Raw genomic sequence first — 27,572 nt, forward strand, 5'->3', positions numbered from 1 at the left:
GAGTTTACAGTTTGAGTGGGCAGGCTAATCGGTCTGCCCTTGGGAAGGTAATGCATGTCAGCAAATGAATTCCAAATTAAAAAACGCAGCGAAGGGCGATATGTGAGCATGGGCTCTGTTAGGCAACGTGATAAATGCCTTATCAGGTTTTACTTAATTATCAAAAGAGCCCTATGAGATAGCTCCATTTTGCAGACGAGGTTTATGTTTTCCGAGAGGTTCTGTACCTCGTCCAATGTTGCACGCTAGGAAGGTGCTGGAGATGAAGTGTAGATTCCAGAGCCCACGCTCCTGCCTATTCCATAAGGGAATTCAGACCACTTGTGGGAAGGAAGGATTTGCGTGACTTCTCAATACCGACTATCTCTCAATTGAGGGTTTTTTACAATCTGTGTTGGAAAGGAGCTTAAGAAAATTATAAAGAAAACTGGATGCAACTTCATCAATACATGAGGATTTTTTTTTTTTTAGCATCGTTGACACACAATATTACATTTGTTTCAGGGGTACAGTGGTGATTCCACAGCTCTGTAAATTATGCTGTGTTAACAGATGAGCATCCAATGTGGAAAATTTTCCTTTCCACGTGGTTAATTATCAAATGCTTTTTAAAGTAGTTGTGCAGAGTGACATGTCTTCCAGCTAAATCAAACAAGCAGAATTAGTGTCCTCTAGAGACCTGTCCATGTGACTGTGCAGAGGACATGGATGTTTGAACAATGAACCGAGAACAAATGCATTACAAGGCAAGATAAAATATTTACTCTGTATCAGGCATTGGACTTTTCTGTTCCACCAGAGCAGGCTTGAGAGGAAAAGGAAAAAGTCATCCCGGAAGCAATGGGAGACAAAAGTAAAGAATGGGTGGGTGATGGATGCTACTTTGGGTTTAACTTTAGAGACCAAAGATAGAAGGTCTGAGGAGTGGGACCAATGCCAGTCCAATGTTTACTTGGCCTCCTGCCCGGGACTGTGTCTAACTCACCAGTCGGAGCCAGCCATTTGTTCCGCCCCATGCCAGTCATCTGCCCACTGGCCCAGGGCGGCCCACTGTTCTGGGACGCAGAGAGGCTGTGTGGCAAGTTCCCCCTTTGATGGGCATAAAAGCTGGACCCTGTTACCTCCCGGCAAAAGTACTTGGTTCAGACCTCCCGATGTCCCTCGCACAGTTGAGGAGGCATGAAGTTTGTCGTGTGGTGGTAGAACTCCTTCCTAGCACCATCCTGGAGGAAAATTCCATCGATGCCTTCTAGATTCCAATCTGTCCTCTTGGCTTTATCCAATATACTTAATATACAGTTATCATTCTGTAATATCCCAATAGCAAAGTCCATTGCCAATAACTCCATTTTCTGGCTTATGTTCTGCTGCATCATGTGGCTCTTATTTTGGCCGGGAGAGGTGTACTGAAGTCTCTTTCTTCACAGTTTACTTTGTTTATTTAACATTTATAAATCAGTGACCATGTACCATGCACTATTCTAAGTGTTTTCCTATTATATTATCACATTTAATCCTCACTACAATTCCATGCGGTATTATTACCATTTAGCAGATGAGGCACAGAGAAGTTAAGCAATTTGTTTGGTGATGCACAGCTAGTAACTGGCAAAGCTGAGGTTCAGACCTAGGCAGGTGGACTCTGGAGTCCCTGCTCTTAACCCCTGAACTATGCTGTCTCCAGGAGACCTTGAGGGTGATCCCTGATGGATATCTGTTCATATCAGAAGAAGGGCATCAAGCTCCAGGGAGGGCAGAGGGGCAAAGCGTCAGAAGTATAGCTGATCAAGAGATGGAGAGGGGTTGTAAGAAGAAACTTACATTGCCCAGGAGGCCCAGACGCCCTCTCCCCCGCTTTAATGAGTGTTTGTACCAAACCGTTAATTGTTGCGTGTTGGCAGCGGTGGGGTTGCCTCCTTTCTGCAGCACTTATGTCTCGATTTTTAAGTAGGCTTTATTTACAAAGGGGTTTGCAATATTAACTCTGTGATGTTCTCCTGCCAAATGAGCTCTTCTTAGTCTCCTGCCTTCCAGACATTCCAATTAATAGAAATGCCAAAGCCATTACCCAGCACACACGTATGACACCATGAAGGCCTTGTCTCTTCCCATGCTCCTGGAGAAGGTGCACAGAACTAACATTGTCATCAGCTGGCAATCCCGTTGCAGAGCTCCTGGGGTCAAGGTTCTCTACAAAGGGTCGCTTGGAGCAGGCAGTGCCCTGAAGTATTTGCCCATCTGTAAAAGACCTTTGTCCTTTGTCATCAGATAATTGTGGAGTTTTTTTTTTTTTAAGGAAATGCTTTTTTCACATTTTATAGGATCCTCCAAACAATCCCATAAGGTAAACGTTTGGGAAGAGATTATAGTCTTTGTTTGGGAGAGAGGAAACTAAGGCACAGAGAGGTGATGTGACTTGCCCAGGGTCACACACGAAGGATGGCAGAGCCAAGATTTAGTCTCAGCTCCACGGCCTGTGGCAAGTCACAGTATCTCGCTGGGTCTTGCTTTTCCTACCTGTAGAGTAAGGGGATTGGAATAGGTGCTCTGTAAGGGTCTTTTCAACTCAACCTTTGTGGAATACTAAAATTCAGGGGAGGGGGTGTCTGGGTGGCTTAGTTGGCTAAGCGGCCAACTTCGGCTCAGGTCATGATCTCACCATTCTCGAGTTCGGGCCCCATGTCAGGCTCTGTGCTGACAGCTCAAAGCCTGGAGCCTATTTCAGATTCTGTGTCTCCCCCTCTGTCTCTGCCCCTCCCCTGCTGTGATCTGTCTCTCTGTCTCTCTCTCAAAAATAAACATTAAAAAAATAAAAATAAAGAAAATTCAGAGGAATCCTTTTCCCTGAAGATCTGGTTATCAAGACTCCTGAATCTCACATTTCCATCCGTCTTATTTGCATCCATCCTGGAAGAGAACTTCATTATCATTATCTCCTGGCGAGGAGGGAGTGTGTTTCTCCTATTTCCCTCTTTATACTATAGAGAATTTTTTGGAAGGGCTTCCTCTCCTATGCTCCTTAGAGATATCTTTATACTAAGAGGCAAAATACTATTGTAAGTGTAACAATGTATTTGTCTCAAAACCTGTGACCTATATATTTTCAGTGCCCTCCATGATGATAATAACAGCTGAGATCAATAGAGCAGGTACACGAATCTGGCATTGTCCCAAATGTTTGACACGTACTATCTTACTTATTCTTCAAAACCACCTGAAGAGGTACGTGCTGTTATCATTATTGACAGATTATGGAATGGACAGGTTGGAGAAGTAAAATAAGTTACTCAGAGTCACATACCTAATTAGGCGTCAGACTCTGGATTCAATCCCGTTCAATCTGTCAGCAGCACTCAACTGCTACACCACACCCCGTGGCTTCTCCTAGGAGAAAGGAGGATTATATTTTGCACATTTTATTTCCTTTAAAAAACTTATTATGTAATATTTAAGAGAAAAAGGCACATTATGTAGATAGTGTATCCTCATTAATTCTATATATCTCTGTATCTATTTATCTATCTCTTTCTTCCACTGCATGCCAAGCATTGTCCTAGCATTTGGGAGGTAGCAACAAATTCCTCTAGACAGACAGGGTCAGGAGGAAATTAAGACAATATTAGAAAAATCAGTAGGAGTTCATTATCTTGTGTCACCCAGGGATCCAGCATAGTGCTCAGCAAGCCTAACTAAAGTATCAGAAGACCCTCCTCAAAGGAAACCACAAAAACTGACTTCGTTTGGCTTAGAAACTAAGTGACTTCATTTGACTTAGAACAGAGGGAAGTCATTTAGTTTGCTACAAAGAAATGAATCTGTTTACAAGGACAACGTAAAAAAGAATGCCATTTAGAACTGTATTTTGTTAGCATCACAGGCAAAAAGCCGTTAGGGTGGTGGTTTTGTTCTATTCCGGGAGTCAGTCAACTTATAATCAATCAAGCACTTTCTGATAAGGTGTGGATGCTACTGAAAACCAGGTAGGAAGGTCGCTGCCATCCTGGAGATTATAGTCTGGTAAGAATGTTCCCGTCCTGAGTCCCTGCCAAGCTCTAATGTGACCTTGGACAAGTAACTTCTCCTGCCCCAATTCTGCAAAATAAATGGGGTCAGACTAGCGGATCTACTCCTCAAATTCCGAGCCCCAGGGGTATCTGCTGCCTGGGCGCCAGTCGAGGGGACGGTGGGCTAGGCTCCCTGGCCCTGGGCTGCAGCGAGCCGGACGCCGGGGGCGCCGCTTGGGCCCGGAGAGCGTTCGCGTTCCGAACACGCTTGTCCCTCGCGGCGCCCCGTCGGCCCCGCCGCCGCCGCCGCCCGCGGAGCCGGAGGAGGCGGAGCTGGCGCTGTCCTGGCTCCCGACTAGGGAAGCAGCCGAGGAGGCGGCGCGGCGGACCCCGGCCGAGGCTCGGGCGGGGCGGCGGGGGAGGCTGGCTGGCTGGCGGCGTCCGTAGCGCGGGGAGAGCGGCGCGGCGGGCTGGGCGCTCCCGGCGAGAGGAGTCCGCTCCATGCGTGCGGGCCGAGCCCGGCCCCTGCGAGCCGCCGACATGAAGAAAGACGTGCGGATCCTGCTGGTGGGAGAACGTGAGTCCGCGCGCCGGGGCCGCCGCGGCCACCGCAGCCCCTGCCGCCCCGGGCCTGCTCGCCCCTCTCTGCGCCCTCGGGCCTCCCAGCCCCTTAGCTCTTCCCTTTCGGCTGCCAGCAGGCGGCATCCAACCTCTCACTCACCTGGGCCCTCCTAACACATCCCGTCCCTGACCCCCGGGCGTCCTCGCGAGCCTTGTCCCCGTGAGTCTCTGACCTCCAGCCTCATCTCTCCGAAGGTCCTCTCCTCCTTTTCCGCTTCGAATCCTTTCCTCCTGGGCCTCAAAGCGTTTCCGAGGCCGCTTTCCTTTCAGACCCTCTTCTCTTCCGTGCAGAGTCCCTTGTCACTGCCGGCAGGTGCTGAAACAGGCCGACTGACCAATTGGGATGGTGTGAACCGGCTCCCGGGGAAGCTCGGGGGAGGGGGGCGCGGAACTGTTCGACTTGCGGGCAAGGTCAGGTTTCTGCCCCCCCCCTCTTTTTTTTTTTTTTGCGTTCGCAGTCTTCCCACCCTCTAGGCATTGAGCGTTTTCAGAGATATTTGCACTTAACATTGGAAAAACTCCTGTTATACTCGCTGTTTGCTCAAAAATGTACTCTCAACGTCAAGTTAAACAAGTTACACAAGTGCTTAATGAATAATTATCTGGGGAGGGTTATTTAGTTGAGAGAATTATTGTTCCCATAAAGCCCAAGTTACTCCTCTCTTTTTAAGCATTATTTATTCCGTAGCTGGGTAATTATTTCATAAATTACAGGCACACAGAAAAACCAAACAGACACATGCTCATACATCACATGTGACCCCCTAGAAATTCTTAGATTTCACCCTTTTAAGATATAATAAAGGAGAAATGCCTTTGTGTACTGACTTGGGGACAGAACAACAGGGACTTCTTGATATCAGTTGGCTGGTTATGTGACTCATTTGGTAGGACTAAAATAAGAAAGTGGGCTGGGAGAACTGAATTGTTTGTTTGTACATTAGTTAATGCTCTGCGATTGCTGTTTTGAAGCAAGTTTCCAAACCCTGTTTCAGCCCAGAGTAGCCCCTCCAGGTCACGGTGATGGGTGATGCACTCCCGAGGAAGAAAGCGGATGCATTTTTACCCTTTTCTGTAGCGTTCTTTGATAGGCATGGAAATCTCTGTTCGCCTGCTGTGTGGAGAAATCTGTAGAATCAGAATTTGGAAGTAAGCTTGGCCCCTCACCGTTTTCTTTTTGGGTTGCAGTTGTGAATTTTAGTCCTTATTTATTACTATATCTTAATCTGTATTTTGCCTCAGTTTCCTTGACAAAGTTCAGGAAGGTGTTACTTAACATATGATTCATAGCTGATGCATTTGGAATAAGATAGGGAACTGAGTAGATGAGCTACTTAAAAAATTGGTCCTTAACAGTGTCGTAAAATCGTTTTCATAGTGATTGTAATACTAATTTTCTAAAACCAGAAATCCTGTGTTTTGGTTTTAGCTTTGAATATAGGAAGCAATTATACATAATTGGTCTGGAAACATCTGAAAAGAAGTGCTATATGTATGTAAGATATATTGTCAGCCTGAGGGTATTTAAGTTAAAAAGTTAACCGTATTACTTATTTAGAAATACATAAAAGAACTAAAAATTTGTTAGGAAAATGAAAAGCCATGTTCTGCAGATATGAAAGCAAACAGGACAGTTGAGCAAAGTGTGCACGCAAGAGTTTTTGGATCATAGGGTAACCTGACCTAAGAGTAAGTCTGAGTTTTTGAGGAAGACATTTTTCTTGAAATGGTTTGTACCAAAAGTTTTAGGCCAGCTATTGTATATGTATATGACCCACCCAGGCGCCCCAGAAGCATTACTTTTTGAGATTTCATGTAAATACTTGACAGCTGTTAGCCTGGCAGCTCCACTTTGGATGCTAGATAAACATAAATGTGACCAAAGCTATTTTAATACTGGTCTACACATGAAGTTATCAGGAAAACCACTTTTTAAGGTAGAAGTGGTAGTGATTTAGTTGTCATTCTAAGATGGGTAACAGAGAGGCGTCTGGGTGGTTCAGTCGGTTGAGCATCTTGCTTCAGCTCAGGTCATGATCTCACAGTTCATGGGTTCAAACCCCACATCAGGCTCTGTGCAGATACCTAATTCAGAGCTTAGAGCCTGTCTTCAGATTCTGTGTCTCCCTCTTCTCTGATTCTCCCCTGCTCATTCTCTCTCACTCTTTCTCTCTCTCTCTCAAAAATAAATAAAAAAATTTTAACAAAAGAATGGGTAACAAAGAGAAATGGGAAAAGCAAAAAAAATATTAAAAAACACATCATTTTTGGAATTATTGTAAAACCTATTCCTTCTCTTTCACTTTGGTATATCTTGCTGCTGGTAGTGTCTGTCCCAGAACCACATAGCAGCAGCTTCATTCACTGAAGCTCCCAAATAGTTGTCAATGGTTTCAGCATTCTCTTGGCTAAACCTGTAATAAACTTTCAAGGTGAAATGGATCTTTTCTTGGCTCCTCCAGAATCTGGATTCTGATCCATCCAGGCTTAAATCCTAACTAATGCTTACTGTCTGTTTAGTGCTTAGATCAAAGCTAAAATTGTCTATGAATTTTAAGATAATTATTTGCAGAGAAAGCCCAAGTGTTTTAAATATTACCTGGCCCTTATCTTAATTATGGAACATAATGAATACCATTCAGGCCACTTTAACAGTCAGTTGCCATTCTTGAAAATCATTAAAAATGCAAGCATGCAGAACTTAAGTTCTTCGGGCTATGACTTTTCATGGTCAGAGGCTTTGGCCAGAATCTGTATTTAACGATGTTCACGCAAGTATGCTTAACTTGTTGCAATAAAATTAGTATGAGCTTTAATACCCTTTTATCTGAATCACGTAGCTACATTAAAATTACAGAAGATTTAGTTTTAGCGAAGTCTTGTTTTTAAATTGAGATATGTTTATCTTCTGCTGGTCAGATTCATTAAGAAAGTGGAACTGTTATTCTCTTTTTAAATGAATCTGGTCAGGGGCGCCTGGGTGGCTCAGTTGGTTGGACATCTGACTTCAGCTCAGGTCATGATCTCACAGCTCGTGAGTTAGAGCCCTGGATCAGGCTCTGTGCTGACACCTCAGAGCCTGGAGCCTGCTTCAGATTCTGTGTCTCCTTCTCCTCCTGCCCCTTCCCTGCTTGCACTCTGTCTCTCTCTCTCTCTCTCTCTCTCAAAAATAAATAAACATTAAAAAAATATTTAAATGAATCTGATCACTCTTACCCAATATGTCTAACTGATTAGCTTATCATCAAAACTAGTTCAAGTCAAACTACTTCAAGCTTTGATTAGTTCTGCCTGGGCTTTTGTAATATCTCCTTAACCAGTCTCCCTGCTTCTGATTTTGTCCATTCTCTATGTAGCAGGCAGTCATCTTTAAAAAGTATCTCAGATCCTGTTACCCAGTTTTAAAATTCTTTGATGATTTCTACTTTCACTTAGAAGAAAGTCCAGACTTTTTTATGCGGGCGTGCAGAGTCATCGCAGTCTGGCCCTTGCTCCACTCTGGAACTACTCTGTACTGCTTTCTCTACAAGAAGGCCCTGACTCAGGCATTCTCCCTGAGTATTTGTTCACTTGTCTTTTGGGCTAGAAAGTAAGCTTCATGAGAGTAGTGGATTTGCCTTATTGTATTGCTGTATACCCAGTGCCTGGAAGAGGCCTGCACAATGTGGGCACTCGAATGCAGTTGACCGTAGGTGGCTGGGTCAGTAACTGACTGTGCCTCAGGGGAGGGGCTTGAAGCCAAAGAAAATACCCCTTTGGTTTGTCTTCTATGTTTTGTTTTTTTCTAAGAGAACTTATTTTCTACAGTGATTTTATACTGAAGGAGAGACACAAGCAAAAAAAAAAAAAAAAAAAAAAAAGCATCTATCTCCAGCCCCTTCCTTTCCCTGCTTCCAGGAAACTCACATCTGCCTTAAAACCGAAGAGGTCTTCCTCCAGAAGCCGAGGAAAAGGGGTGCTTTTACAGAGCCTAGTTCCTGCTTCTATGCCCTGCCTGTTGCCCCCCGCCCTGGGGACCCCATGAACACGGCGCCTGGGAGGCGGGTGTGGGCTCCTGTGCCAGCCGCCAAGGGAGGAGGGCAGAGCCGGGCCCCCTGGCCCCCTGCAGTTGTTCACTACACCTGGCTCAGGCTCCCTGCCTGCCCTGTCCCAGCCCCGGGGGTGACTTGTTCTGCCAGGTACTAGCTGTACTTGCTTTTTCTGTATGTTACTTAGACAAGAGATGGAATGAAGTGGGAAAGAGGGTAAGGAAGGTTCTTTGAGCCTGCCTCACCTGGAAGCACGAAGCAGGGCTTTGCCCTGTTACTGGAGGTTAAGGTCAAGTGGGTGCAGGGGAGGAGGGAGATAGAGGGTACTAGGAAGGGTGGGAGCCTGCTTGGCCCCACCATGGAGGAGGAAGGTGTAGAGGGTGTGTGTCCGTGGTTTTGGCAAACACTAAAGAGCCCCTTGCCCCCCCATTTCCTATCTGCACCCCATCTTCCCCCCCCCCAAATCAATACACTAAGTTGTTTCTAAAAAAAAAAAGAAGAAGAAAGAAAATCAGCTTCTGATTCTTGATTTTGGCTCAGGTCATGATCACATAGTTATGAGATTGAGCCCCGCATCCTGCTCATGCTGGGTGTGGAGCCTGCTTAAGATTCTCTGTCTCCTTCTCTCCTTCGCTCTCTCACTCTCAAAAAAAAATCAAATACAGTTGACCCTTGAATAACATGCAGTTCAAACTGCGTGGGTTCCTTTATACAGGAATTTTTACAGTACAGTACTGTAAATGTGTTTTTCTTATGATTTTCTTTCTTTTTAATGTTTGTTTACTTTTGAGAGAGAGAGTGTATGCGCACAAGCAGGGGAGGGTCAGAGGATCCGAAGTGATGCTGTCAGCACAGAGCTTGATGCAGGGCTCAAGCTCACAAACCGTGAGCTCATGATCTAAGCCGAAGTCAATGCTTAACCGACTAAGCCACCCAGGCGCACCCCCCACCCCATCCCCTGGCTTCTCATTTTCTTAATAACATTGTTTTCTCCAGCTTACTTTGTTGTGGGAATGCAGTGTATAGTACATATCATATACAAAGTATATGTTCATAGACTGCTATGTCATTTGTAAGGCTTCTAGTCAACAGTAGTTATCAGTAGTTGAGTTTTTGAGGAGTCAGAAGTTATTTGAGGATTTTGGATTGCCAGGGGCATGGGGAGTTGGTTGGTTCTTCTAACCCCACCCCCACCCCCTGCATTGTTCAAAGGTCATTTATAGCTTTTGGAAGAATGAATGAGTTCAGGTTAGTTCCGTTTATTTAGACTTTACGTGTTTTCCAAATCACTCTTAGTCATAAAAATTTGATTCTCCTTTTCTCTTTTTTTAAAGAGAGACAGCACAAGCCCGGGAGAGGAGCAGAGAGAAAGCAAGAGAGGGAACCAGGCCGGCTCCACATTAGCATGGAGTCTGATACGGGGCTTGATCCCACGACCCTGGGATCATGACCGGAGCCGAAATTAAGAGTTGGGCACCTCACTGAGTGAGCCGCCAGAGCGCCCCTGCTCATTCTTCTTTCTCAAATCCAGTCTGATACGTGGTTACTGTTAGCATTTGAAGGGGCAGAGTTCGTCCAGTCTCTTGTTCCAGGTCTAAGCTTTGTGTAGCCTGGGAGATTCTGTGTCCTGGCAGTAACGTTTACCAGCAACTTGTAGTGATGGGGTCATGTCTAGTCCATGTCTTGGCTGCCAGCAGTTCTCTTTGTTGCCAAAAGAGGCCAGCTTCTCGTTGAAACACCACAGAGGTCATCTTAGTGGGACTAGGAAACAGTTCTTCAGGCGTAAGGTAAGTCACAGAAACTTCAGTCATAAGCTAGCATTTATGTTAGCAAAAACTTTTAACGATCCTTTTAGAGCCGTATTGCTTTCCATTCTGGTCTTTGTTAAGTGATATTTGAAGATTAAACTGCTCCAGTTTCAGTTATACTGTGTTTAGTACCTGGATGATAGTCTGTGACCCGCGTTCAAGCATAGTCTACATAGTCTCTTTTCTTTTAGAGTCTGTTCTGTATCCGTGTATGCATTAAGACTTGCCTTTTGTTCCTTTGGCGCCATTCAAGCACTGGTGTTGATCTAGTTCAAAGGACAGGGATAGACTGTAACATTCATTCTTCTGCAGCCCAGGTAGTCTGCATTTGGTCAATGAAATTTTCCTTTGGAACAACACTAGTGATTGCCACAAATGCTAAACTTTCCCAGTTAAAATTCTAACTCCATAGTCACCTTCCTCCTCCCTGTATATTCTAATTTTATAATTTAGGAAGAGCCAACAAGCCTTCTTAAGAAGAAACCGATAGCAATGAGGAGTAGGCCCTTTGCCACTTGAAGTACGGGGTGTTTGTTATCAAGGAAAATGGCCAATATGGCTGGTAGGATGGTAATTAGAACCAGAAAATGTTATTTCTGCTTCATGAATATTAGGAATTTGCTGTCCTTTAGAACTAGATGTTGAAAAGATGTGATGAAAAGACAAAGAAATTTTTAGCCTGGATAAATCTAGATAATTTGTTCTATAGTGATGAATTATGTTTCCCATGGATGACCTACTTAGAGGCATGGACTGTCAGACAGAACTGTGGCGTGTTGTGTTGAACTGAATCAGAAGGCTTTCTCTCTGGGGATAATTGTGACCGTGCCTTTTGTTTTTACAGATCACTTCAGTGTTTCTCAGGCAAAACAGAGGAAATAGAGACCATTAAATGGCTGGCTAACAAAGACAATTTTTTCCTCCATATAATATAATACTTATATTAAAATATCATTTTGATATATGTTTTATTTATTTACACTTATAAATTATGTAATGATGTCATAGATTATATTTATGTTCAATATAAAATTTAATTGGTACAGTAATTAGAGAAGTTCCTTTATGGAAATTATCTTTTGGAGCTTTTAAAAATATGTAGTGTTTGTACTCCTGTCTGCCATTGTCAAGGGCCTTTTTGATTGTAGGCCTATTTAAGTAGTTTTTAAAATTTAGTATTCTAAAATGTTTACCTTGTTCTTAAGGTCCTCATTTATTTTTCAATTAAGATTAGCTTAAAATTAGTGGCCTATTGTAATTTTAAACCTGCCGATTCCCTATTTCTTTGATGGTCTCACTCAGGGTTAGTTTGTTAGGCCTTAAAGGGAAGCAAAAAAGCTCTGCTTTAGATTCACTGAAGCATTTCTTAACTTAATCACATCTGATCTTTTATTAATTCAAGTAGCTGTCATCTTACTGCTCTTCCAAAAGGAAACCCAGAATGATACTAATGAAAATGTGCTCATTTTCTCCCGAATTCATTATAATCTGTCTCTCTTGCTCTAATTTTAAACTTTTTTAAAAGGAAGAAATTACTCTTGGATTTTTATGTGGGGGAGATTTCATGTTCTTTGATGTTAAAAGGCCTGTTATACAATTAGTTCAGAAACTCAATGGAATTGTTTTATTGTAGTGAGTACTAAATAGCTCAGATTCTTTCATGGGTGAGGCACAATATGAATGAATGAATAAATAAATGAAAATGCCATACTCTAAATGGCAGTATCCACATAAATAACTTAAATTGAATGATTCCTACTTTTTGCTACCACTGTCTGTGTCATCAAGCATAAATAAAGCTCGTTCATTGTTGCAGTGTTGACAGGGCCCTTTTCCTGCGGGGGGTGGCGGTGGCCGTGGGGGTTCCTCTTCTGTCGCTGAGGCCTGCCATGGCGGAATAGACCTGGTGGCCGGTTTGTAGTGTGGTGGGAGCCCGCTGCTGCACAGACATAACTGCCTTGTTGAGCTGAGCTGTGAAGACATCTGAATGTCCTCGGAATGTTGGGCGTGCCTTTCTGAAAGTATCACTGGGAAAAGCAGAAAGGGACAATGACCAGGAACAGGGGTGTTCTCATGAGTCATAAGCAGAGAGGTGAGGAAGAATGGGGGACATATAAGGGCTGTGGTGAGGGAGGGGACTTTAACATGGAACACCTGTTGAAGGCCTGGATTTTTGCCAAGAGATCCTAAGTGGTTGTGATTAAGGAGCAATAAGTCTTTGGCTTTCTTGGAAACGAGTAAGCCGTTTAGTGTTGGTGTTTGACTTAATTTTGATCATCTTTGTTTCACATTTTGAGCTATGGTTTCAAAGTTAGGTAGATTTCTTCTGAGACTTGCCAGGGCTTTGGAGTAGGGGGATACAAGCAAAATTTTAAAAAGGTAATTCTGAAAAGGGGATTGTGAGAGGACTCAAGGTCTTAAGGGTATTAAGGCAGGCAAAGTTCTCAAGGACCAAGCAGGAGTGAGACTTGTTTTCCTTTTGGGTAATAAGGAGCATCTCAGTTATTGAACATCTGATTCATTTTTCCTGTTCCTTTTTTTTTTAAGTTTATTTATTTATTTTGAGAGGGAGGGAGAGACCTAGGATCCCAAGTGGCACCCCCACCCCGATGTGGGGCTCGATCTCATGAACTATGAGATCATGACCTGAGCTGAAATCAAGAGTTGGACGTTTAACCAACTGAGCCACCCACGTGCCACTCATTTTTCCAGTTCTGAACAGTTGATCACGGATAAGAATGCAGGGGTGTGTAAGATGTCCAGGAGAGCCCTGCAGAAATGGAACAGCTTCTGGGAACATCTGTGCTGGCAGTAGTTGTGGGATTTTGGAGATCTAGGGAAAAAGACATCTCTACCAGGGTGAGAAAGACCCAGAAATTCAAAGGTCACAGGAATTGTACAAGCATTGGATCTTCCAAGAGGTCTGTTGTTTTAAGTACTTGGGAATTTTTCTACTGCTAAAATAAATAACATCCAGGGCCCGGTGGACTCGATTGGACTTCACAGGAGAGGCATTGTCCTGTCAGGTGACTGGAACTCTGCTGTGTGTTGTCTTAGGTCAGCCATCACCGCCTTTGCAGGGAGCTTTATCAGGGCTCTCTCCCAGATGCACTCTTGCTCTGCAGCCTCAGTTGCCAAGAGTAAAAAATAGGCAGGAGGGCCAAGTTCTAGGTTCTCTGATGCTGGGATAAAGGACAGTGGCTTGGTTTATGTTAAGCTAACTATTTTGCCTCCATTGTGCATGGTCACGTGGAATTAGAATGGACCCCTGCAGATGTTGAGATGAATACTACCTTGAGCTAGCAGAAGGCTTGGTGTTTCTGGGACCCTACACAGGCCATGATGAACATAGTTATTTAAGGAAAAAAGTTATGAAATGCTCATTATAAGTCAGCAAGTTCTAGAAATTTCTGGATCCCATATTGGCTTGGTAAGTCCCACTTTTTTCTTACAGATAGATGAATATTCCTGACAGATCACTTTGCCATACACAATTAAAATAGATAATAGATACAACTTGGGGATCTGTCTCCCATTGCTAGGTACTGCAAGGTACATGTCACGTGCACTTTTTTGTCTGTCGCAGTCCAGTCTTCTAGGTGTGCTACATGATAGTTTAGATTAATCATAGAGCGTAAGCACTGATAGCTTCTGGTCCTTTTTTTTTCTTAACTGATGAGAAAATTGAGGCCCCGAGTGAGTCAGTGACAACACAAGGTTGTACCGCTAATTAGAAAGCTGATTCCTCAATCCAAATTTTCTGGCCCATTCTAGTGCTCACTTAACTAATGCCTTTAATTTAAACTGCTCATCATCATCACAAAAAACAACTATCATTTATGTATTTTATGTTTGCCAGGTATTGTCCTAAGCATTACATATCTGTCATCTTAGTTAATCCTTTTACCAAGTCCACTGAAGCTGTTCAGCACTATATAGATTAACAAAATGAGGCCTGAGGAAACGCAGCTAGTCAGTGCTGGAACTAAGATCCCAGTCCAGTCTTGTCCGATTCTGAAGCCTGTATTGTTTTCCTTTTGTTTTAGTGAAATATTTATATCCAAGGAATAAAGAATAATATAACAAATACCCTTAGCTTAAGAAAGAAAACATTACCAGTCGGATGAAGCCCCTTGCATTTCCTTCTCTCTCTCTCTCAGAAATAACCAGCCACTTTCCTAAGTGGTAACAACCACTCTTAACTGCTAAGCCCTAAGCTCCACTTACTAAGAGCATTTGCTGGGAGCTAAGATTCAGCAGTGAACAAGAAAGACACATTCTCTGCCCTTGAGGAATTTCCCGTGGGTGATAATGAAATATGTGTTCCTTAGTCTTTCTAGAGACACTCAGTAGCTGGTAGGAAAAGTCATGTTTTCACCAAGGTCTAGGAAGTCCCTCAGGAGACCTCTGGTGCCATGCTGGAAGGTTGCCTATTACACAGGCACAATGCTGTCCTAAGAACGAACGTGTCTTAACTGATGATTCAGTTTTTCCTCCTTGGGACCAAACTATAAGTTTCTTTTATGAGCTTTTCGATTTTCTGCTGTATTTAGAGACTTCTTAGAAAAGTAAATGTTCCCTTCTCTTCCCTTAGTACGTGACCCATACCTCTTTCATCCCAGTTTTCTCTCTCTTGTTTAGTACAGTTTCCATGTTAACCCCGGAGAGTAGCTAAGATTAAGCTTTGCACTTGGAAGACAATCAGGTAAATACTTTCAAAAGAGTTAATAGAAGGAATCTGCACAAGTAAGATGGCTCATGTAGGAGCAGAAGTGAATACTCTCTATATGACCTTCTAGGTGGGTGTTGTTATCCTCCTAGTTTGGTCCAGGTATGGGGGAATATGCCAAGTGGAACTTGACCTCTTGGATAGGTCTGTTACAATGTTCCTCAGTTTTTTGAGCCATCACTACTTTTTATAAATACAAAACTGTCCTGCCCTCTTCTTTTTGTCTGACTCTGAGCGTTCTACAATTCAACTCAATTTTGACACTAACTACCCTGGGTTAAGCATCAGATCCTGAAAGTTAAAGGGCAGGGTCCTCAACAAGATTACCCTTTCTTTAGACACCAGCTACAAGTGGGATCCCCAGACTCTCCACTCTTCTTCCTGACTGACTACAAATTTGGGGATTCCCACAATGCCCTTAGGTTTGGTAATCCACTAGAACAACTCACAGAACTTGGGAAAGTGCTGTACTTAACGGTTATAAAAATGAACAGCCAGATTAAGAGTATGTAGGGCAAGGTGTTGAAGGGTCCTGAGCCCGGAGCATTTGTCCCCGTGGAGTCAGAGTGTGCCACCTTCCTGGCTCATCAGTATGTTCGCCAACTAGGAAGCTCCCCTGAGCTTTGATGTCCAGAGTTTTTCTGTGGGGCTTCATTATGTAGGCACAATTGATTAAATCATTGACCCTGTGATTGAACTCGGTCTGTGGGCTCCCTCTACCCCCTGCTCCCACCGCACTGCTAGGTTTTGGGGTGGGGCTGGAAGTTCCAACCCACTAATCACATGGTTAGTTTTTCTGGCAGCCAGTCCTCATGCTGTAGCTGTCTAGGCCCTTCCTTCTCCCTAATGGTCACCTAGGACCAAGGGATTTTGAAGCTTTCTGCCAGAAACTAGGTGGGAATGAAGACCAGGTGGATTCTTGATTACATCACACCCTCCTTTACTATTATTTGAAATTGCAACATTATTTTTCTAATAAAGACAAATTGACCAAAGTAATTTTAGAATTTTTTTCCCCCCTCAGGAGTCACCTAGTGTTAACAGCTTTTCAGTTGCTGTTAAGAAAAGCTTTGAGGGGCGCCTGGGTGGCTCAGTCGGTTAAGCGTCCGGCTTCAGCTCAGGTCATGATCTCACAGTTCATGGGTTCGAGCCCCGCATCGGATCTGTGCTGACAGCTCAGAGCCTGGAGCCTGCTTCAGATTCTGTGTCTCCCTCTCTCTCTGACCCTCCCCTGATGGCACTGTCTCTCTCTCTCTCTCTCAGAAATAAATAAAAAGCATTAAAAAGTTAAAAAAAAAAAAAGAAAAAGAAAAAGAAAAGCTTTGAATGGGATGGTTCCAGAAGTTCCACGAGGCGGAACTTCGTTTCCTAGATGGCAGTGCCGAAGCAGTAGCAACACTGTCGTCCAGGGCAAGTTGAGAGCAAGTCCAGTTAGGTCAGTCTGGCTGATGTGCTCGAGGCCCTTCTCCTATTCATGTAAAATTAGAACTCTCAGTTCATCATCCAAGGGTTTTCAGATACTAGATTATTGTGTTAGTGTAGACACATACATATGACGTATGCACCCTCCGTTCATAACTGTTTGGTGTGAGTTAGGTGGCACAGAAGTGGTTCAGAGGAGGAAAGGGAAGGCTGCAGGAGCCCTGGGATGTCTTTAGAGATGAGGTAGAACTGGAGCTGTCCTGCGGAGTTGGCTAACATTTGGAAAAGTAGAGGGGAGAGAGAGACTGATGTTTTAGATGAAGAAAACCATGTGACGAGACGAGATTCGTCACAGCTTCTTTGTGCTTCCACAGTGCAGAATGGCCTTATGTGAGCATGTTGTGTATGTGGGAATAGTGAGCAATGAGATTGGGCAGATGAGGTGGGGTTAAATTATTAATTGCATGGTTTTCAAAGGCCAGCAGAAGAGTTTCACCTTGATATGGTAGGTAATTGAGAGTCCAGGCTTTTGGTGAGCTGAGGAAATGAAAATGGACTGGCATTTGTATTGTTGATAGATTTTAATAAGAGGAGAGATTGGAGGAGGGGGGAGAAAGTTGGGAATTGGGAGGTGTTTCTGTAAAAGTCCCATAATTAGGGGAAAAGTGGGAACAGAGAGGAAAGAGTGAATATTTAAAATTTCAAAGGAGGGGTGCCTGGGTGGCTCAGTCAAGTCGGTTAAGCGTCTGACTTAGACTCAGGTCATGATCTCACGGTTCATGTTCGAGCCCTGGTTGGGCTCTGTGCTGACAGCTCAGAGCTTGGAGCCTGCTTCTGGTTCTGTGTCTCCCTTTCTCTGCCCCTCCCCAACTTGCGCTCTGTCTTTCTCACTCTCTAAGACATCGAATAAACATTGAAAGGAAAATTTGACAGAGTTTAAATGTTCAGTACAGAGAAAGGGTGAATCAAAGGTGGCTAGTTTTTAAATTTTTGCTTTTTATCCTGATGTGTAGGAAGAGTGTTCTTATTGGTGAAAATCTCGTAAATCTATTTAAATATATTTCAGTATATTTCCATGAATGGGCCCCTGGATGGCTCTTGATTTCAGCTCAAGTCATGATGTCAGGGTTGTGGGATTGAGCTCTGTGCTGGGCTCTGTGCTGAGTGGAGCCTGCTTAAGATTCATTCTCTCTCTCTCTCTCTCTCTCTCTCTCTCTCTCTCTCTGCCTCTCCCCCTCTCCTTCTGCCTCTCTTTCCTGTGTTCTCTCTAAAAATATAATAAATAAGAAAAATTTTAAAATATATGTTAAAAGTAGGGATACCTAGTGCCTTGATCAGTGGTATCCCTAGCACCTTGGAACAGTGTCTGGTATGTAGAAGTGCTCAAGAAATATTTGTTGAAGGGATGAAAGAATGCATTTTACATGTCACTAGGTAAATTTCATTGCCATCTGTACATTTAGAATATGCCAATTTTTGTTACTAAAAATAACTTTTAGAATAATACTTAACATTTTCTAGTCGCAAAAAATGTATATTTTTGTTGTAGAAAATTGGGAAAATATGTAAAAGCACAAAACAAAAACTGTTACATTTACTTCAGAGATAACTGCTGTTGGTGTATATATCTTTTCTGGGTGTTCTTTTTTTTCCCCCTGGTGTGAATACATCTTTATTTATAAAATGGGATCATATAGCAATGCTGATTTATACCTGCATAAATGTCATTTTCCAAAGTAAAATGGAAAAATTTGAGCCTTCACATGATGACAGCAATGGATTATAACGTGTAGAGTTATGTAGGAATCTACAAGACCATGCTGTTACAAATGAGAAGGGAGTTTTTCCTTAAAGTAAAATGCAAAGTAATGGAGAAGGATTGGCAGAAATAGAACCATTACCATCTAGCAACCACTGTAGCAACACGAGACAAGAATTCTGAATGGCTGCTAAAACTAGGAGGCAAAAGTTTGATGAGAAACAGTATTTGCATAGTCTCACAGTACCTTCTCACAGGATACTTTTTAATTACAAAGGGAAGAATAACCTGGCAGACCCCACCTTCTCCAAGTGATGACAGTTAACGTCACCAGTAATGGGACAAATTGATATCATCTCCCTTCCGCTGTGATGCACTGTGAAGGATACAGTATAATTTTGGGGTAATTCTGCCTAAAATGCAAAATCTGAAATTAATCATGAGATAACATGATACAGACCCAATTGAGAGATGTTCTACAAATTAAATGGCTTGGGTTTTAAAAAAAAATGTCTAGATCATGAAAGATACTCCTCCAAGCTAGAGACTGAAGAGACATGGCAACCAAATAATGCATTTGATCCTGGGGGTAGAAAAAGATTTTTCTCTTTTCTAAAAGATGGTAATGGAACAAACCGGTGAATAAGGCATAGCATTGAATTCGTGTTAAATGAATTTCCTGATCTTGACAGTACACTGTGGTTAGGATGAATAAGAAAATGATCCTGTTTTTAGAAAATACATACTAAGGTGCTTAAGGGTAAAGGGACATCATTACAACCTACTATGGTTTTAAAAATATAGAGGGTTGGGGGAGGGAGAAGGAGGAAATGATAATGCAGATATGGTAAAATGTGAACATTTCAGTGTTTGGGTTAAAGAATAGACATGACTCTTTTGTACTATTCTTGCAGTTTTTCTGTAAGTGATACTTTCTCAAAATAAGTTAAAAAAAAGTGGAACCAGACTGTTGGATTAGTCACCAGTGAATCAGTGAATATTTTAATTAATTTATATAGTATTTGTATATGTAGTGCTTGCTGACTCTAGAGGCCATTATTCCTTTTCTGCATTGTTGTGTTAATATTTTTTAAAACTATCGTATATGAGGGGTGCCTGGGTGGCTCGGTCAGTTAAGCGGCCAATTTCAGCTCTGGTCATGATCTCATGGTCCATGAGTTCAAGCCCCACGTCAGGCTCTGTGCCAACAGCTCATAGCTAGGAGCCTGCTTCGGATTCTGTGTCTCCCTCTCTCTGGCCCTCCCCCACTCACACTCTGTGTGTCTCTCTCTCTCTCTCAAAAATAAACAAACATTAAAAAATTTTTTTAAGTTAAAAAAATAATAAAATAAAACTATGTTATAAGAAAGAGAAAGAACACTAGTTTATTCTCTTAAGTCTGCAACTAGTTTTTTAGAGAGACCGTGAGAAGATCATTGTTTCTGGGTCCCAGTGTCTGGTCCCGGGTTCTGCATCTGAACATGTTTGCAGGGAGCTGGATGGGCTGACCCGGGTGACTGGATTCTAGCAGTTCTGTCCTGAGGGGCTCCCTGCCGTGCTGGGAAGCCAGGGAGCTGTTTCCTTGGGAAAGGCCCAAGCCTTCTCACACAAGTAAACCGAAAAGCTCCTCAGAGATCGGAGCTGGAAGACCGCTGTCCAGCCCTCCCTCTGTCCCTCCACTAGCGACACTTGTTAGCGGCACCTCCTCCGAGCTGTTTGACCAGTTCTCCTTTTTCCAGCCGTTCGCTCTTTTCCAGACTTGACTTGTGTTTTCAGTCACCTTTCTTTTAGTCACTTAAAAAAGAAATGTGACTTTTCTTCACTTTAAAATTTTCTAGTTCTTGCAGATATTAATAGGTACCTATCTAGAGGACTGTTTTCCCAGAGACTCACAAAAGAATTTAGTTGATAAGCAGAAAGTGATGGGAATGGAAGTAAATTTGAGAAGGAAAATTAAGATTTTTAAGTTTGTGCATTGAAAATCTTGCCTAGGTTAGAAATGTAACTGGGAAGTCACTCTTCCTCTTCTAAGCCTTTCTTATTTATTTATTTATTTATTTATTTATTTGTATTGTTTGATGTTTATTTATTATTGAGAGAGAAACAGGGCACGCATGGGGGAGGGGCAGAGAGAGAGGGAGTCACAGAATCTGAAGCAGGCTCTAGGCTCTGAGCTAGCTGTCAGCACAGAGCCTGATGCGGGGCTTGAACCCACAGACTGTGAGATCATGGCCTGAACCGAAGTTGGACACTTAACCGACTGAGCCACCTGGCGCCCCTCTTCTAAGCCTTTGAATAGGATACCCTAAAAAAGAAAAACTGTAAGGATATCCAAAGCAGACACTCTGGTCTTCTACTAGTGAGGATGTAAATTAGTTTATTATTATTATTTTTATAGGTAATTTAACAATATGTATTAAAAATAAAAAAAGATTATATATGCTAACTTGAACTCCACTTCTAGGAATTTATCCTGTAGGAATGTTCATTGCAGCATTGTTTATAAAGGTGAAAACTTGAACAGCGTTCATTGTTAGGACACCGCATTAATAAGTTATGACATATTTTACAATAGATGCTTATACAACTGTCAAAATAATGTAAGATTTTTGTATGTTGATGTTGCTGTTTTTAAAAATTGTGATGAAGTACACAAAATGTATTATTTGACATTTTAACCATTTTTGAGAGTACAGGTAAGAGACATTAAATACATTCACTGTATTATAACCTTCAACACTTCATATATCTAAATTTTTTCATCATCCCCCAAAAAAACCTCTATAGCCATTAAATAATAACTTTCCCTTCACCCTCCCCCCAGGAGATTTTACATATTGACATGGAATACTGCCCAAGTACATAATTAAATGATAAGGGAAGATTGTAAAATAATATAAGTACTATGATTCTATTAGCAAATTGTGTAGGCAATTACTGTAGTATGTTATTATAAGTGTAGAAAAAATGTGGGAGTCTACATGTATTAAACTGGTAAAGGGGCATATTTGGGGAGATTTTTACATTTCTGTTATATATTTGAGTGATATTTTAATTTTAAACAAAAATGTGTATCTTTTCTAAGCAAAAACCAAGAGATATATATACTTGAAGTATTGTACCAAAACTTGATGATTTGAATGCCTCTGATTTTGGCTAGTGAATAACAGACTTGGCTATGTGGTTGCTGAATTTGAGTTTATATAGAACCTAAACACTTTACTAAAATAATGATGTTTGTTTTCACAGCTAGAGTTGGGAAGACATCACTGATTATGTCTCTGGTTAGTGAAGAATTCCCAGAAGAGGTAAATATTTTTATGTCTTTTCTATATTTAAAATCTTTTAAATTTATCAAAATTGAGTTAAAATGAAATAAAATCTGCTCTTTTTTGGATGTTTCCTTCCTGACAATTATGACTTTAAAGAGTCTCATATTAGTTATATGAGACATTAGTGAAATATAGTGCAGGAGAGAGAATCAAACTAGATCTAAATTCACCTAAATCCTTCGGTTTTCCTACTTTATATATATATATATACACACACACACACACACACACACACACACACACATATACACACACACATATATATACACATATATATAAATTTTTATGAGTTTATTTAATTATCTTGAGAGAGAGAGAGAGAGGGACAGAGTGAGTGAGCGTGCCCATACACGCACAAGTAGGGGAAGGGCAGAGAGAGAGAGAGAGAAAGAATCATCCCAAGCAGGCTCCATACCATTAGCGCAGAGCCCCATCAATGAACCATGAGATCATGACCTGAACCAAAATCAAGCCTTGGACACTTAACCAGTTGACTGAGCCGGCAGGTGCCCCTGCTTTTCTTACTTTGATCTTGGCTAGGATGTTTCTCATCACTGTGCCTTAGTTGTCTCATCTGTAAAATGGGAGCTGGAAGGGATGTTAGAGATCATCTATACTGTTCATCCTTTCTTAAATATAAAACAGGTGAGTTTGAAGTTAGGCTGAAAGGTGTGCTGGTCCCCCACCTGCCTTCCATCTGACACCCTCCAGTCTTTGAGGCATTAGAGCCACTAGGATTCTGACACACATATTTGAGAACCTTTAATGTTACCCATGGCATCATTTTATAAATGAAGGAACTCATTCATCCCCCTTTACCTAACTCAAAGGATTGTTGTGTCTCAAATGAGAATTGCTTAATAATAGTAGAGTGCCACCAAATGTAAGGTGGTTTTATTATTGCCTGCAGTATATGTGTGTATATTCCGGAAGTTCCAGGGTGAGGGACTGCTGGCTAAGGCCTATGTAAAGATAGAGTTTTGTTTTGGCAAATGGAATTGATGTAAATGGGGTGAACATTATTTATTCTTTATTCTCTGTCTTCCCCTAGTTGGTACTATTAGCCCCACAATTCTCCTTTCTTTACTCTTGTTTAGTTATAAATATGTAAATTTACTGTTCAGACAGGAATTTGATAAATTATATGGTAGTGTTTTCAGCAGTTACAAATGCCACATGACCATTGTTTCTTTTGCCTTTTTCCCTTCCTAAATAAGATATAGGTATCTTAAGTAAGTAACTAAGTACTTAATTTGTGAAATGAAGTATATTGTCATATGATTACTCAGAGTATAATACCTAAGTGTTTTTTCTGATAGTTTAACTTAGTTTAGAATTGGCATTTTAGCATTGACCTCTTGGGTGTGGGTAAGGGGTTTTTTAATGTATTAAAAAATCATCGAGTCTATCTAAAAAATGGAGTCATTAAGTGATGCCTATGTAGCCAATCAGTTATCTTCTAGAAGAAATGAATTTTGAAAATTTATTATTTTATTTGAGAATTGCTTTGGATGAATGTAGCTTCTCATTTGTATTAGTATCTTAAGCATTCAACAAAATAGAATGAAAACAGCATTTTAAAAATCAAACATTTGAAACATCAATTCAAAGTATTGTTTTAGGATGGATCAGATCTGAAATGTCCTTCATATACCCATTGCCCGCACAGGTAGACATGTACATGCTTTTTGAAAAGAATTATTTTATCACATAGCTTTTAATATATACTTGAATCCCAGGGCACCTGGGTGGCTCAGTTGGTTAAGTGTCTGACTTTGGCTCAGGTCATGATCTCCTGGTTCGTGAGTTCAAGTTCCACATTGGGCTCTGTGCTGACAGCTTAAAGCCTGGAGCCTGCTTCAGATTCTATGTCTCTCTCTCTCTCTCTGCCTCTCCCCTACTCGTACTCTGTGTATCTTTCTTTCAAAAATAAATAAACATTAAAAAAATTTTTAAAAACATATATATGTATGTGTGTGTGTGTGTGTATATATATATATATATATATATATACACACATACATACACTTGACTCTGTGGTAAAGCACAAAAATAAGCATTTAAAAGTATAATAAATCTTTAAGGGCAGGTATGGGTAAAAGAGGCTAATATCCAGATGAACTTACATGATCTGTTAACAAGTCTGGTTGATAATATCCAGTGGGTTTTTTCCTTTATTTGTTTGCAAATGAAGGTTCCTCCCCGGGCAGAAGAAATTACCATTCCAGCTGATGTCACCCCTGAGAGAGTTCCAACACACATCGTTGACTACTCAGGTAATGAATATCTTCTTGTGGGTGAGGCTGGAGGGTTAATTTAAGAGTCCTCCAAGAATGTGTTCAAAGGTAGGTGTTCCTTTTTCTCTAGCAGTAGATAATCATTTATTATTCTTGTCTCATTTGTATCTCCCCCCACCCCACATTCTACATAAAGCCTCTATCTTGCAGTTTTCAGTCCCAAATTTACTAAGTTGGGTTCCATAAAAATGGAAAGAAAGGATAGATGGTAAATGACAAGTAGTAGATAAATCACTACCCTCCTTGAATTGGCATGCTTGCAGAGGTAAGTTCTGGATTAATTTTATCAGGCATGTAGAAAGAGTTCTGAATTTGAGAATTTGTTGAGTTCTAAATTCATTCTTTATCATCTTTTATCTCCTTCCCCAAATAATATTTAAAACAGTTGTCAACTTGTTTGTATTATATGATAATAGAAGCACATTTGTATCACTTAATAATTAAAAATTTTTTTACCCACTAGTACTTACTTTTTTTATTGTTTTTTTAACGTTTATTTATTTTGAGAGTAAGAGAGAGCACAACCAGGAGAGGAGCAGAGAGAGAGGGGGACAGAGGATCTCCAAAGCAGGCTCTGCACTGACAGCACAAAGTTCCTGTGTGGGGCTCAGACTCATGAACTGTGAGATCATGACCTGAGCTGAAGTCAGCTGCTTAACTAACTGAACCACCCAGGCACCCATAATACTTACTTTTTTTTTTTTAATGTTTATTTTTGAGAGAGAAAGAGTGAGCAGAGCATGAATCCAGGAGGGGCAGAGAGAGAGAGAGAGAGAGAGAGAGAGAGGGAGGGAAACAATCTGAAGCAGGCTCCAGGCTCTGAGCTATCAGCACAGAGCCCAACGCAGGGCTCGAACTCCCCAACTGTGAGATCATTACCTGAGCCGAAGTCGGATGCTTAACTGACTGAGTCACCCAGGTGCCCCTCTAGTACTTACTTTTTAATCACTGTATTATTTTGTTTGCTTTAGGACTTCTTTAAAAAACAAAGAAAGGGAGCAATGTCTAGCTGGCTCAGTTGGTGGAGCGTGTGACTTTTGATCTTGAGGTTGTAAGCTTGAGCCCTACATTGGGTGTAGAAACTACTTAAAACTAAAATCTTAAAAAAATAAATAAATAAAAAATAAAAAAGGGAGTCCATTGTAATAGACATGCCACTCTGATGGGTGACAGTTGGACTGTGGGAAGCTGTGTGGGGGCAGGAGGTAGATAGGAAAGCCCTGTACCTTCCACCCAATTTTGCTATGCATTTAAAGCTGCTTTAAAAAATACGGTCTGTTAGTAAGGATGGTCTAACTGCACTGTGGGGTTATATGCACATCTACCATTAGACCTGTTCGAGCCGGAGATCTATGCTAGAAAAGGAATTCTTGACTCTCTGTTGCCAGGCTCCAGTTTTACTGCTTCTGGGACCTGCTCCCTTAAGATACAAGCTCTTGAGCTTGTATTGCCCAGATTCTCACCTGGCCTTCTGCCCCTGTGTGTATGGACTCTTTGTCTGGGCTTCTGACTCCTCACCTAGTCTTCTGGCTTGGGTGTCTGATCTCCTTGGCCCAACCCTTCTCCAGGATCAGCGCTGGCCTAGATTTATCACACAGTGCCTTCTGCTCTTGCGCGCCTGAGCCGTCCTCCGGTACACTTGTCTTTCAGTGCCAGCCAGCTTCCTTATCGTAGCCCAGCTCTTCCCTTTCCCTGCTTGCCCTTGTCTCTGCCACCTCATCTGGCACTACACTGTGCAGGTGACACGGGGGATGAGGGATACAGGGCAGGTGCCAAGTAGATGGCAGCTTCGTCTTTCATTTCTATGAAAATGTCTAAAATAATGGCCATTTTTTGACTTTGTCATTTGTAGAAGCAGAACAGAGTGATGAACAGCTTCATCAAGAGATATCACAGGTGAGTTAGAAAAGAACAGCTGCAGGTTTTATGTGGGAAAACACGATGATTCTGTGGGTCTTGGCTTTTTCATTTTCTCACGTAGGCTTTATCAGTTCTTTGTTGTTACTGCTTTCCGTATATATTTTTGCTTAGGAATTGTTCCTCTTAGAAGCATGCTAAGTTTGGGGGTTTTTTAGGTTTCAAATTTTATTCTTCCTTTAGTCCAAGTATATTAGCTCGTTGGTAATTAAATGCTACTGTTTACATTTGTTATTATTTTTAGAATGCCACTAATTTCTTAATTTCTCTTATAGGCAAATGTCATCTGCATAGTTTATGCTGTTAACAACAAGCATTCCATTGATAAGGTATGAATGTGTGACTTTTTCCACTGTATTTAAATTTCAGTGAGGGCACTTTTAAAATTGATCCTCAAGAAAAGGGCTTCTGTCGTGAGTGGCACACGGAGGGCAGCTGCATGGCTCTTCATGTGGAATCGACATCGAGAGATTTTGGAAGTATAAGTTTTTGGTACCTGGGCAGCTGGTGATCATTGGTCCCAGTGTCCGCCCCCCTAAAAAAAAAAAAAAATAAATAAAATTGATCCTCAACTTAGAGTTTTATGGGTCCAAGGACAGAATATTTTTCACAGAAGAGCCACATCATGGTTTAGCTCTTGTTATTTATTTATTTTTTTTAGGTAACAAGTCGATGGATTCCTCTCATAAATGAAAGAACGGACAAAGACAGCAGGTATTTTTTTTCCCTGCAACTTGGTATATTGAAAACTTTCAAACTTAAGAGAAAAGTTACAAGAAGTAGTACAATGAGCAGCTATGGACCTTCCATTTACACCCACTAGTTAACATTTTGCCTCGTTTGCTTTGCCTGTAGGTCCTTCTCTGCTTATACGCACACACTGGCTGGGGGGGAATTGAGGCAGCATGTATATTTGTGAGCAAAGCAAAAAGGAGAACTCTGGTAATATAATGATTTACAACTTAAGGCATTAAATATTTTGATAATTAATCTTAACGTTATTTCTCCTTCTCAGACTGCCACTTGAAAAGTCTGAGCTTTAGAATTCCTCTTCACCAGTCCTGTAAGTGCCTTCTGTCTGGAGGTGCCTCTGTGATGAGGAATGACATGGCCCCCTGCCCCTGTCACTGATTGCTCAGTGTGGTGTCTAAGAGCATGGGGTGCCCCTGGGTGGCTCAGTCGGCTGAGTGTCCGGCTTCGGCTCAAGTCATTATCTCATGGTCCATGGGTTCGAGCCCCACATCGGGCTCTGTGCTGACAGCTAGCTCGGAGCCTGGAGCCTCCTTCAGATTCTGTGTCTTCCTCTCTCTCTGACCTTCCCCTTCTCATGCTGTCTCTGTCTCTCAAAAATAAATAAAAAAACATTAAAAAGATTAAAAAAAAAGAGGGTGGGACTTGGAAGAAAACAAATGACCTTTGAGATCTGGCTTGTCCACTTAATCAGCTTTAAAACTTTGACTTCACTGAGCCGCCTTCATCTGTAGTGGAGGAAAGGATACTACCGTCTTGGCTGCATGTGGTAGTTTTGGGGGTCTAATGAAATAATGCACATGTAAGAGCACTAGAAATCTTTCTTTAGGAATTCATACAGGGAAATTTCTTTGAAGTTCTTTGGGAGATATATGCGTGATGGGGAAAAAGTAAAAGAAACGCCT

General features: G+C 41.8%; 1 protein-coding gene and 1 non-coding gene across 6 annotated transcripts in view; both read left to right on the forward strand.

The window, feature by feature from the left end:
* The first annotated feature begins 4,341 nt into the window (after positions 1 to 4,341).
* Positions 4,342 to 27,572, forward strand: part of RHOT1 (ras homolog family member T1) — a 61,388-nt gene continuing 38,157 nt past the window's right edge. For 3 of the 5 annotated variants that reach the window (XM_029927675.1, XM_029927677.1, XM_029927676.1), the window contains exons 1-6: positions 4,343 to 4,581; positions 21,621 to 21,679; positions 23,898 to 23,979; positions 25,853 to 25,896; positions 26,193 to 26,246; positions 26,579 to 26,631. In XM_029927675.1, the coding sequence (XP_029783535.1) occupies positions 4,506 to 4,581; positions 21,621 to 21,679; positions 23,898 to 23,979; positions 25,853 to 25,896; positions 26,193 to 26,246; positions 26,579 to 26,631 (368 nt within the window). In that variant the 5' untranslated portion in view covers positions 4,343 to 4,505. Of the gene's footprint in view, positions 4,582 to 21,620; positions 21,680 to 23,897; positions 23,980 to 25,852; positions 25,897 to 26,192; positions 26,247 to 26,578; positions 26,632 to 27,572 lie in introns of all 5 variants that reach the window. The other 2 variants (XR_003904460.1, XM_029927678.1) reach the window with 2 other exon arrangements.
* On the forward strand, positions 26,315 to 26,448 carry LOC115283122. The gene has a single exon (XR_003904930.1). It is a non-coding gene; the product is annotated as a U11 spliceosomal RNA (small nuclear RNA).

Source organism: Suricata suricatta, chromosome 17 (assembly GCF_006229205.1).
Source record: "Suricata suricatta isolate VVHF042 chromosome 17, meerkat_22Aug2017_6uvM2_HiC, whole genome shotgun sequence".
NCBI classification, from domain to species: domain Eukaryota; kingdom Metazoa; phylum Chordata; class Mammalia; order Carnivora; family Herpestidae; genus Suricata; species Suricata suricatta.